Consider the following 13,632-nt stretch of genomic DNA (forward strand, 5'->3'; position numbering starts at 1 on the left):
TCAATATTTTTCTTTATCATATGCATGTATTTTTAGTTCTGGAATAGTCGTCTAAAAGTAAAAACTTCTTACCATCTGTTTCAGCAATGGATGCAACTAAACCTCAATAATTAAATATATTCTCTTCAACTAATTGGTTTAGAATTAATCCATCATTTATTGGATATTTTTTAACCTTGCAGACCAAATTTCACAACGTCATTTATCAATGTCTATGTACCTTTGAAGTAATGAAATTTTAGATGAAATGTGAGATATTAGTTGCTGAAACACCTCACTTCGCCCATATCTGGTTATCACAGCCTACAAATACACTAAGTAGGTTTCGTTCATTCAGTGTAGCGAGTTTATCAGTAACAAAGTGGTGATCGTCCAATCAGCACGTCTCCATCTGTTATCATCAGTCAATGTTTATGTGTCTCCACGACTTGACAGACAGTTATGCACGTAGCACTGACATCTGCCACTGGACAATTTCTGGAAACACTCGCTCTGATTGTTTTTGAGGAAACAAAGAAATCAGCAAATCACCATTAGCTAAATACTAGTCCACTAGCTGTGGTGATGACTAGTTCACTGAGTGAGGACCTGCCTTTCAAGTAACAGTTACCTACTTGGTGTGAGAAGTTCTATAAATCTGGTATCTTGAACCAGAGGTAGTAATGCGCCGTACCCTTTTACTTGTGTTGGAGGCATATACTAGTCCTTCAATCTCATCACCACTCGTGGACTAGTAAACAATCAGACTAGTGTGTATCTAGTCAAACCTTGTGGGTTTTTAAAACAAGTCATTCACAAATCACGGATAATTCATTGTAGTTGCTGTGTATGGAGATGGAGAAGGGGAGTCTGGGAAACTGGCAGGATTGTGGATGTACATGGATAAGCTGATGTAGTGAGATTGGTGCCTGAAGGAGAACTGTAAGGAGCTTTCAGACATTTATTGGATTGTCTTTTATTCAGAAATTATTCCTGACAAACTTGACAGTGTGCTTATTTACCTAAAGGCTCGGACATTAAGGACACATCACCAGGACTAAGGGACCCTTTGTGTTAAGGGCCACCGTTTATGTCATTAGCTGTCCAGCAAACACTGTCTTCCATATCTTGAAGCTGGGTAACCAAATCGAGAGTCAAGCCTTGTTACCACAGAGGACAAACTTTTAGAGTCAAACTGCCTGTATTTCTGTTAAGAAATAGAAGCTGATAGTAGAGACTGATTAATCATTCCAAACCAGCTGAAATATTTTTCTCAATTCAACAAAGTCACATCCCCAGTGAACTAAGCAACCTTTAAGGGTCAGGCAGGGGAACAATGCCAACACCCTCAAGTCCTTAAGGACCCAGGCATCTTGAATGCCCTGAGATAGGGATTTTTCCAGGGGGCGAGGCGAGTATGGATTATTCTAAGGGGCCTGAGCTGTCCATGACAGAGAAAATGGCCGAGGGATTCTATTGATCAGCGGCAAGCCTATAGAGTAACGGGCTCAGTTATTGTTCAACCAAGGGGAAATGGATTTCGTGGTTATGATGGGGCTACACCGGTCCAGTTCATTACGAGGTATGTGAATCCAGCGCTGTGTCTCGATCAGGGAGCTGCATGCGGCAATGTTTGTATTTCAGTCTCGTTGAGTTGGAGCTAGTTTTAAGTTTGGTGTAAGTTATTAGCTTGTTGTCGGTCTACCAGATTGGATGTACTGAGCGAGCAATCTCCCGGATATTACCTAGCTATGAGGTAAGCAGTGAATCACTGTGTCACTAACTACTTGGCAAACTGAAACAGCATTGCGCCAAGATTTTGCCAGTTTACATTCATAACCAACTGGCAGCAATGATTCTCCTTTCAAAGAAACATGCTTTCAGAAAAGAAGGCCCATCTCAGTGAAAAAAGCTTTTAGGGACTGAATCAGCTTTTGAACTCTCTGATGATTCACTGGTCTTCTTTGATCTGAGATTTTGCTGTATTATAAAGTGGAATATCCTTTAAATGTTAAAACTGATTAAACCTGAGTACGGGTAAAAATTGTTTATGTACAGTCATTGCAATATAACTTGCAAATATGATGTCTGTGGTCAAGGCAGGGTCTTTGTGAGTGTATGTATCTGTCTGTGTGTGCATGTCTGTGTGCATGTGTCTCTGTGAAAGTGTCTGTGTCTTCCGAACAGACCTCAGAGTACACATTTGTAGTATCAAGACATACCAGGTAACTGTCCAAAGATTGTTATGCATGAAAGGGTTGAAAAGAAATGTGTAACCCTGTGACCATGACAGGGTATAAACTACATAGTGTGAAATAGACTCCTATATACAGACACGATTTGAATTTAGCATGATGTTATATTAACAGTAAATATTTAAAGCCTCTTCTCAGTTTGAAATAGGCCTTGTGTGTTGTGTTGTGTCTGATGGACAATATCCATACAACTCTTAGCAGGAGAATAACATTTGTGTAAAGCCATTCTACTCCACAGCTCCAAAATAGTTCATATCACCACGTTTACCCTGGCACATGCTCTTGAAATATACCAGCATGGCCCGGTTAGAAGAACAGCAGTTAAATTTGAACTTAAGTTGTCACCAACCTCTGTGAAATAATATAGTCTGAAGCAAATAAGTATTTGTTTACCGTTGCCTAATCTGTATTGACAAGAAATATAAAGATTATTTGTGGTATTGCGTATGAAACTGAATTTGTATGTCACGTTTCTTTCTAGTTAGCTTTCACTTCGGATGCTTGAGTACCAAAATAATATAGATATTGGTATTGTGATTATTTCATATTGTGTCATTGCTTACCATGTGCGTGACAGGAAAAAATGCTGGTGGTCTGAATTTGCGTGAGAACACTACTACCTGGGCCTGGGTTGGGGGAGAGGAGCGGGGAGATCAGAGTCAAGGTTTTTCGGTCAGAAGCTTGTCCTTCTCATGATTTTTGTGTCATGGGAGATAAATCTATTCTTGGGAAAAAGAAAGGGAAGTACTTTATTGTCAACTGAATCTCAGATTCTCATGTATTTCTGCAGTTGATAGCATTAGTCTTTCTTTATGCTCCTTCAACCTCTGCAGCCATCTTGAAACAAGGCACACAGGAGAGGCACTGTGTTGTCTTGTTTAAGGTGTAAGAAAGCACATGGAATATACCATCTTTCTGATTTGTGATGTATTGAACTTCAGATTTTATAAAAAATGTTTATGGTACAATTATCCAAGATCTTATGCAAGTTAATATCTCAGGTTTGTACTCTCAATGTCTAAAGTTTAAATTGATGATGCTGTCAGTGTGAATAAGTTGATTTATAATGTTATATTCCTGTCATATCACAAACAGACAACCAGATACAGGGAATCAAACCACAGCTCTTAGTGTGATGAGCATACACTGCGGGGCTACTCTATACATTTTAAGGGTTTACAAAGCTACTTCTTCTGTCTTAGTTGGGATTTATTGCCTTCTTGGAAAGTGAAAATTTGACTTTTTATTGTGACCATGGTAAACAACCAGTGATGAGTTCCACTGAGAGTTGTGTCCACAGGGAGTGTGGATTTACAAGGAAATATAATACTTGTAAGTAGTGGAATCCAGTATTTACTAAATAAAGAGCTGCAGAGCTATTAGTATGATGCTATTCTGGATCAGAAATCAATTTGAAATCTGATCACTTTTTATTGCTGTTTGTATTCTGTCTGTTATCTGCCAGGAGAATTTCATCAAATTATAACATGTTTAGGGAAGGTGGACCTATGTTGGTCAGTACTGTCTACTTCCATGAGGACCAGGAAAGAGTTAGCGCATCTCCCAGCCCAACAAGGTTCACCCTCCCTATACTATCATGGTGGTCCTTCTTTGAAAGAATGGTGTGGGGTCACTCGCAAGGACCTGCTGAAATTTAGATGAGATAGTGGTTTAGCTGACTTGATGTCACAGTGCCCAGCTTTGCTACAAAGGCTGGTGATTTTCTCCAATCAGTCCTCCCCAAATTGAGTGACCAGTGAGTGGCCGGTAGAGACTTGTGCAGACTATCTGTTGCATCATCTTGGCCATCCTGGTAATGGACTGTTTGTGCAACATACAATTATCAACCCAGGTCAATGGCTCCTCCTGATCTGTCTGAGGGAGGTCATGCTTGTATTGACCATTGTTGTTAAAATCACCTACAGCCTATTGCTGAATGGTCAAAGGAGAGTTAAGTAATTTTGATGATTATGTACACATGGTGACATTTTTTTTGACAGAAGACCTTTCTTTCCAAATAACCCTTACAGTGTTTTTACTCAGGAAACCCAGTCTGTTTCTGTCACAGCACAACCAACAGATGCCTGCTACAAGAGGAGAGCTAACTCATTCAAATACAACTATTTGATTGGTTTTGACAGGTTTTAAAATAGTTTCCTTCTTAATATTTGAAACTGTTTCCATGTGGACCATTGCTGTTGCCATCTTCTACAGCCAGGGAGGAATATCTGAATGACATTTATGTAACTAAGGATCTCCATATCGCCATGGTACCTTGCTTCCTGTAATTAGTAGCCATAGAAATTGAGTGGTGTGATCACAGGAACCTTGAACTTAAAGATGGAGTTAATCAAATCATCTAAATTGGATCAATGTCTGACCAATCTCTCAGTGACTGCTTTCAGGATCTGTATTTAGTACAAATTCAATTACATCTGGTTTGAGGGAGTAAAACGACAATTACTGCTCAGTAATGACAGCACCATTAAAACTTGGATCCAACCAAGGTGTACACTATGTTCAGTTGAGTAGATTGTACTGATGGTGACTATGTTGCATTATCTAAGATGCAAAGATGCTGTAATTTGCTATTCAGAGTTGCCTCCCTTGTGTATTTCAGGAACTGCTTGCCCTATTGTGTTTGTCAGTACCAAACCCATGCTCATGAGTTTCACCAAAACTGTAAATATCTGTGATCTCACATTAGACCTACAGAACAGTTCAAACAAAATTAAACCTGACTCACCCACTCACTCAGTGTTCAGTCATACAGATAACCTTGCTGTAATACTACTCCCAACATTGTTACATTTGGTGAAACTCTGAGTTGTTACCCAGTGAGGGAGTGAACCAGAGTCTACCGCAAACAACTGTCATCACAGGAGAAAGTCTTACTCCATATGCCGTCCAAATATCAGTCGTGTGTTTTGTTAAGCTGTGTACAGCATGTTTTAAATACGTTTCTAACATACTGGTATTCCAACGCCAAGGACTGTGAATCGATCAGTGTCTGGCTTGCTGTGGGTTGTTGCCCATGACTGACTTTCGTGAACACACGCACAGGGTAGAGGAACATGCTGAAACCCAACCCGTCTGTGTCTGTGGGTCTGTGTGTGTCTGTGTCTGTCTGTCTCTTTTGGGGAACAGTAGGACATATAGAAACTAAATGAATGGGTGTTCCCAGGCAGGTAGGAAGTGTTCAGTTGAATATACTCATGTAAATCATTGTTACCTGTCATGTAGTCAGTTTGTGTATGAACATGGTTATGTATATTACACAGGTGATATTACATGGCTGTATGTGTGATAATAGAGTCCAGTTGTGCATCTGTCTGATTGAGGTGGTATTTAGATGGTGTAAGTGTGCATATTGGATTTCCAAAGAGGAGTATTTTTTCAGGTGGGACATTTGTTTTCCTTGACAGTTGTGCATGTAGGCTCCATTAACCTTGACATGACATTGTCTGCAGTAGTTGCCAACAGTCCTTGTCGAGCAATATATCAGGCAGCATTAACAAAAAGACTCAAAAATGATATTCAGGTTTCAGCTAATACCTCCGTTGAAACATCAAATCCTGTGATGTTCGTTGTACAGTATGTCATCCTGCTAACCTGAGTGAGTGAGTGAGTTAGTGAGTGAGCTTGCCTGCTAGTCACATACCACTGTCCTGCTGATAGATGTATTACAAACCTCCTGCTAACCTGACACAGAGTGAGTGAAAGAGTGCATGAGCAAGTGAGCTACCTTGTCTGCTGGTAACATGCTACTGACCTGCTGACATATGTATTGCAGACCTACATTGTTTGATCTGTGGACATTCTCTTCAGATCTCCTTGTATAGCAGTGTGTTCATGCACACCTTTTACCACAAATCTCTGCTAGGTGTCTTTATGAATGTAATCAGCCATTTTCTTGGATAATACAATACCAGGAATGATAAATCCTTGAACTTAACTTTCCTCCACTCATAAAGACTTTTTCCAATCAAACGTTTTGAGAGATTCATGAATAAATTTCTATCTGTAAAACACAAATACTCAGCAGATCAGATAACAGCGTTATAGACAATACAAAAGAAAGCCTTACCTTATCAATAGTGGGTTGGCGGTATAAGATAGTGCCAACAAACGTGCAGCTCAGCACTTGAAGGGTCTAATAGGCAACATAACCAGACCAGCATGTGACCATACAAATATGTTATCAGTTTTAAGCCTCAGTAAGCTTTTGAGACTGGTCTTATGCCTTGTTTCTGTGAAAACTGTGGGTGAACATTTGTGACTTGTTGAAGGTTACCTGCTTGAATGTCCTGCTATCTGTTATCCACTGCAGTTTGAGGTGTGGTGACTATGTGGAGATTGTGGTGTTGTTTGTTTTTCTCTGTGGTTTGTTCGTGTGGATCAGGTTTTTCAGATAACGATTAGTCCTGAAACCTAATCACAGTGTTGAACCATTACATGGACTCATGGACAGATGGATTACTTTATTTGAGTTGCAGTTAAAAAATTAAAATTGTGTTCCAGAAGCATAAGTTATGAAAATATAGTATTACCTGTCAGTAGCGAGTGTAGGCTGAGTGTTAAGGCCAAAGCCCATGTGGTAAGACAGGAAGTAAAAACATACCAATAGGTCTACAGCAAATACCTACAGAAATATCACACAGAATATTCTAATGGTCTGTCTCAAGATTATTTGACATATACGATGAAAACTGTACATTTGCTACAGCTCCTTTCGTGTTAAGGAAAGGTGTACCAGGTGTTTGTCAACATGGATTGGCAGCCTCATCATACTGTCAATAGCTGAGTGGTATATGCTGATTATGACATAATAAACATTTTTTTACTTTTAGATCAAGTAGAAAAATAAAATTAAACATGGTATGTTACTATGAGGAAATTGCTTTCACTCTCAGCACAATGTGTTTGGCTGTCTTGGCAGATAACAATGAGATTTCACGTCTGGGAAGTTGTGTACAGGCAGAGGCTTCGTTATCACCATGCTGACAGGAATTTGTGAATATACACCACACTAACTCCCTCAAGCAGAAAATTTATTTACAGACAGAACACTAAGGGGCAGTTATAGGGAGCCCATGCATGTCTGCATATCGTACTCATCAGCGTTATGTCCAACAGCTAGCCTAGCCGTTGGCTGTACAGGTTCTTCATGACACAGCTCTTCAAATGTCACTGAACAATGCAGGGTAAGAGTTTATTTACTGGTCTCAATAAAATCAACAATTGAGCTTGACCCAGTGAAGTGAGATCCCTTTGTTGGTTTATTTTATGCTTCATGGTTCTTTTGAACCACAATGGGAGGTAATTTAAGGGGACTTTCCATAAGAGTTTTTGTGTTGAAAACTTTTTTTGATATGTCAAATGATGGTATTTAATCTTTTTGATGTGAATAAAATGAAAGTATTTGAAGAATAGGGAGAAATAATGATGGTGGGGAACCGGTTGCATTTAATGGTGTTGGAGTTGGAGTTTTCTTTGATGATGTCAGGCTTTTTGTGTATTCAACTTAATACGGGTAGTGTGTACGAGACAGTGATGGATGTTCTGACGACATGGTGGCGATGGTGCTTCATCATCATATTTGAAATAGATAAGCATCAATGTAAATGTTTCTTTGATGTTATCAAAGTGTTTTTTAAAACACAAATACCATTATGTGAAATGGTGATATGAAGAACTGGCTTTGTGTAAGGGAATATTTATACTTTAAGAAATTATTCAGCTCAGTATCAAAACAAAAAACCCACTCTAATATTTTTAACATGTTTTTTACAAACTAGAAATATTCCACTTCCTTGTCAGTCTCTCCTGTGTTCATGGACACACAGTTACTGTTGTATGTTTCATATCAAGGAACAGCTTCACATCAGACTTAACAAAGATTGCAAACACCATTTTCAAATTGATCTCAGTTCCTGGTCCCTATGTGTGGAACTGAACCCAAAACCCAGAATAAACAGACCGTTCTTCCATGTGGGTGGAATTACCCTCTAAACACACAACAAGGAGAAGAAACACACACACAACAGAACTTTAAGAAGTGAAAATCAAACAGAATTGAAGCAAAATGAAATGAGAAGGAAAAAAATACCTATAGTCATGTACTTTTAGATTTAATTTTTCAGGATTTAGCTTGATTGGCATTGATTCTTCATGTTTCTGTGTTTGCTGAACAGCATCTTTGTTCATCATCAGCTGGGTTCTAGCATTGATCACACTCCGATAAACATGTCACGGGAGTTTCCAAACTCCGAGATCAAACTTGAACTCGTCTTCCAAGCATCCCTTCTTGGTTCCATAATGGCCATCTTTTTCTCCATTACGTCTCTGGTCGATTTCCTACACTCTTGAACGTCTCAATTTCCATCAATTAATATCGAGGGGATTTGAATGGATGGTAATGATTTCTCAATTTGTGTCCTTGTGCAATCTGCTTGTTGCATTCAGTTTGTTTTATAGGATCAGTGGAGCTTGATGTTTGTGTGCTGTCTGTATCGGTACATTATGTATCTGTGGAACACAGACTTACAATACAATTCTGTACTGATTGTACATTTAACAGTGAGATGTTGCTGTGATGCCCATCCCCGTAGTATTGATCCGGAACCAGTTATCTGGAGATATGAATGATACCACATGCTATATCTGAGGGGACGTATTAATGTAAGGTTGAGATGAGGCACGTTTCACGGACTCTTAACAGTGTCTGTTTTCTTCCTTCACAGTTTTTCATTTTGTTTCCTGTTTTACAAAAGTGTCATGTTTTTGAATTTGATGTGTTGGAATTTTTGGTAGTATGTTGAGGATGATGAGGGGATATAAGATTATTTGGAAGGTTGTAAAGGTAATGTGGCATTATTTTGCTATGTCTTGTAAATATTGGAGAAACAGCTGAGCTTTTATGTATCGTGGTCATTTGTTTTGTTTTAACTTTGTTAAAAATACTTTCCAGATTGTGATACCTTTCGGTATGCACTTACTGAACAAATCATAAAAAATACCAATTCAGAATATATAGTTAAAAAAAGTGCAATGACAAAAAGGGTGTGAAATCAGAGCTCAAACAATTCACTAATTTTCCGACAACGCTGGGGGAAAAAGTGATATCAACAGCTATGCTGCACTGCTCTCATAACGCAATATCAACAGCTATGCTGCACTGCTCTCATAACGCATGCGCAGAGAATTGGTTCGCAGAGCTTGAAACAGTATGCCTGCTCGGAGTATGAGGTCATGAGCAGTAGTCTAATGTTGGTTGTTTACAAAAACAAGTAAATAATTGCCTCATTACATTTAAAAAAAAAAAAAAAAAGAAAAAACATGTTGATTGTGATCAGCAACAGGGAAAAATCAAAGTCTGGTTTATTGACATCTGTATGTCTGCCTGCCTGTCTGTTAATGACAATATGCAATGCACAACTTAAATCACTGACCACATGCAATTTGAAATTAACACTTATCAGGCTTATAAGCCATAAACAAAGAGTTGGCTAAGAGCATAAAATATTTCACTTTTCTTATTTGCAATTGTACGCTTACAGTTTTGTTTATTTGTTTTTTCCTATTCAGTAGTGCATTTTAAATATCATGAATAAGTGATAATTGTATTTAAATAATGTTTGTTGTTTTGGTTGCATGTGACCTTTAAAAAGATAAAATAAACTGTATCATTAATCATTAGTTGTAAAAGCTAACTCACTCACTCACTCACCCAACCACCCACTCACTCACTCACTCACTCTCTCACTCACTCATTCACTGTTCAGTCCTGCGTGTGATACCATTCTTAGTATAACATTCACTCACTGACCTGATAATGTCCAAGAATGTATAATGGAAGCAGTCCCTGAATAATAAACCATGAACAGAATACTGACTGTTTGAAGTCTGATATTACCAAGTGTCTTTTCCAAAAAAGTTTGAAATGAATTTGCAATATTACAAAATGAGCTGGAGGATGAATAACCACATGCATGTTCACATGGTTGTTTGTTTTACTCAGAAGCACAGTTTTGTGGCATTTTATCCATGGTGGTTTTCAGCACAGATGCATTAGGCTTTGATATAGGGAACAGGAACAATATGGGATTGGTAAAAACAGGGATATTATTAGCCGTTGTGGGTGTTTCATTCATTTGTGTTTATGGATCATCCAAACACAGCACGAAGATAATTATCTGATGCAGTTTTCAATAAAATAATTTTTTATTTTTTTAGAATTTTCCAGATATCAGAAGAATCCAGGAAATGAACTCGGTTATTTGTGAAACACATTGTTTACATCCATCAAATACAGTTTCATTTCTGATTTGATGTGATGTGCTTGGAGCCGGCAGCATTAGTAACCTTCACCAACCCTGCAAATGAGCATTCTTTTGAACATAGCTTTAAATGGTACACTGTCTTTTGTGCTTTATTCTGCCTGCATTCGTGATTGCATACAGTGGGCAACTCGGGAGAATAGATTGCTTTGGTGTAAATTTGCAGATGAAGTATCAAACACATCCCAATATTCTCTCGAAGAACCAATTTCAGGGTGATTATCCAGCAATCCTGCAGAGTAATCTTGTACTATTGAGATGTAAGCTGGTCATACAAGCGCAATTGACTGCTTATTGGCCCTGCCAGGGGACACTAGATTTGACCTTCATTTGAGCAGATGATGGGGCCATGCTGCCTCAGCCGCTGAATCTCAGTGAACTGTCTCATGGTGGTTACTGAGTTATATCCCACGGAGATGTATGTATGAACAGTTGCATTTAACATCTGTCTGGTCTGTATATATGTTATATCCCATGGAAATGTATCATAGAGTGAGTTGAATTTAACATCTCTCTGGTCTGTACATCTGTTATATCCCACGGAGATGTACCTGTGAGTGAGTTGTACTTAACATCTCTCTGGTCTGTACATCTGTTATATCCCACGGAGATGTATCTCTGAGTGAGTTGCATCTGACATCACTCTGGTCTATATATCTGTTATATCCCAGTGACATATGTGAGTGAGTTCACCATAGTATTGACCAGATTGATAAAGGCTTGGGGTTTCACCAGATGTGGGATTCGAAAGCAGGCGCAGCAGACATTGTATGGGATGCTACTGAGCACATTTGTCTATGGTCTACAATATGGTGCAGAGTTGTATGCCCTGTACATGCCAGAAACACATGATCATGGTCTTTGGGAATAAATTGATGTCATGATTTTCAAACTTTAGTGATGGAGGGTAACCAACCTCAAACATAATGAAATAGATTCCCTTATGTGTAAAAGGCAAAATGTTGATGAAAATTATTTGAATTCATCATTGGAAATCAGTAATAACAGCTGTGACCTACTTGTAACACCACCTCCTCACACAAGTTTCATTCAAAATTGAGTGGGGAAGTGTGAAAATGCCTTGTCAAGGTTAAGCCTAGGACATCACTCATTCCATTGACAAACTTAGTGTCATACATAATAAACTCTGTTTTAGGTTTGTTTGTGGGATTACTTAACCAGGAAAAAATGTCAGCTGTAATTATTCACCAGTCTGAGGAGTTTGATGTTTTCCATGGCAAGATGTATTTCTGACAGTTTAAGATCAAATATGTTTCAGTTATACAGAAGATATACTGATGCTGTCACTTGAAAGAGCATTAATGGTACCTTGATGAATAAATTCAAATACATTTCCTTTGCAATAAAATTTAACTGAAAAGGTAAAGGCAAGAACTGCCTGGGGAACTGGGGTTGAAATCCTCCTCATGTGCAGTGCGATTCTAAGCCTGCTGTTTGTAGAGTTCAGAGATAATAAGCATTTCCCCACCACAATCTCTTCTAATTCAGTTCAAGATCCCAGATCAAACCTGCAGAGCTATTGGGTTCAATCGACTTTTCCCACCCACAATAGTTTCTGTGTTGAGCTGGAAGTAATAATGACAGATGCAGAGTGAGTGTATTGTCTGTATAGATGATGATAGTCCACAGAATCAACATCTTCCTCAGCTGTGCTGGTCACGTCCATGCATGCACACTTTGATCTATGATGATGTCTGCTGCACTGGAACACGTCTGCTGCACACAGACGTCTGATTTCAGCAAACATACCGGAGAAGGAGTAGCCTGCAATGTCTACATATGTGAGCTGATGAAAAGAAACTTGAATATATTTTATCTGGCTGGCAATATTTGGTGAAAATCTGGGACATATCTATAGATGGTTCCAATCTTTTTCTTCCTGTTTGTTTGTGATATGCAGACACATGGATGGAGTATTACCCGGTAGTGGAATAATCAAAGCTGATGGGATGATATATTGATAATGGGATAACTATGTCAGACACATTACCAGATGAAATATGTATGGGCAATTTACTGCATCATGGTGTTAGATGACATCCTCTTAGACATTTTCTCTGAAGATTTTACTCATTGAAAGTGTGCTTAAAATGTTCACGTGCAAGAAAGGGCAACCATTCATGTATTACAATAAAGTGTAACCATACCAAGGTGCTGCACCATTTTACTGATATCCTGGAGTATAACTCTCAGAAATGGGGTTGTTGGCAGCGATGTCTGCTGTTGATACAATGTCGTTGCCATTGCAGGATGATTTGTTACTGATGTTTATCATGGTTCTGGGGTTGTCATGGTCCCTCCCTGGTCCTTGAGAGTTAAAAAGTCCCATATAGATTACCCTTCCCAGAGAGACAGCAGATCACTCTCAAGGAGAACTGTGATTCTGGATCAGCTTGCTTGACTACCTTTAGCTTCACCAGAATCTGTCCAACCAGACAGAGAATTAAGTCAAGGAGAATGCAGAAAATGAAGGAGAATGTTAAGATGATCCTTACTATGAGTATCAAACTTACAAAAGTTAGACATATAGTGATTGATAGACCTAGCAATGTACAGTGATAATCAGTGGCTGTAAATCAATGATAATTCTGTCAATTACCATTGCTATAACACTCTAGTCGTAGTTTACATAGAGATAATCAAATGTAAAGATACTGATCATGGTTTGATGCCAGTTGTAGAATTTTTTACCCTGATCAATAGGGACACAAGTAAACTGGCTTCAGACTTTATATCAAACTTTGAAATCAAACATTTGAGTTTTGGTAACTTAATAACTGTGAAACAGTAGAATGGTATGACATCACACTAGTGAGTGAGTTTGGTTTTATGTTGCTTGAAGCAATATCCCAGCAACATCCCAGCAACAACCCAGCAATATCCCAGCAATATCCCAGCATAGGACATCAGAAATGGGCTTCACATATGGTGCCCATATGGAGAATCGAAGTTGTACACATTACACTAGACAATGGTATGACGTCAGTTGATGACATCACAAGCTTCTGTGATAAATTGGGAATACGACTGATGAATAT

At 38.7% G+C, this 13,632-nt stretch overlaps 1 protein-coding gene across 4 annotated transcripts in view; it reads left to right on the forward strand.

Annotated features, from left to right (window-relative positions):
- The window catches only part of LOC137286278 (protein still life, isoforms C/SIF type 2-like), a 190,808-nt gene that overhangs the window by 123,701 nt on the left and 53,475 nt on the right, over positions 1 to 13,632 (forward strand). The window contains exon 1 of one of the 4 annotated variants that reach the window (XM_067818042.1): positions 431 to 1,561. The exons of 2 other annotated variants lie outside the window; for them this stretch is intronic. In XM_067818042.1, coding sequence (XP_067674143.1) covers positions 1,513 to 1,561 — 49 coding nt within the window. In that variant the 5' untranslated portion in view covers positions 431 to 1,512. Of the gene's footprint in view, positions 1 to 430; positions 1,562 to 13,632 lie in introns of those variants that run through there. One more of the 4 variants, XM_067818041.1, reaches the window with a different exon arrangement.

This window comes from Haliotis asinina, chromosome 6, assembly GCF_037392515.1.
Source record: "Haliotis asinina isolate JCU_RB_2024 chromosome 6, JCU_Hal_asi_v2, whole genome shotgun sequence".
NCBI lineage: Eukaryota > Metazoa > Mollusca > Gastropoda > Lepetellida > Haliotidae > Haliotis > Haliotis asinina.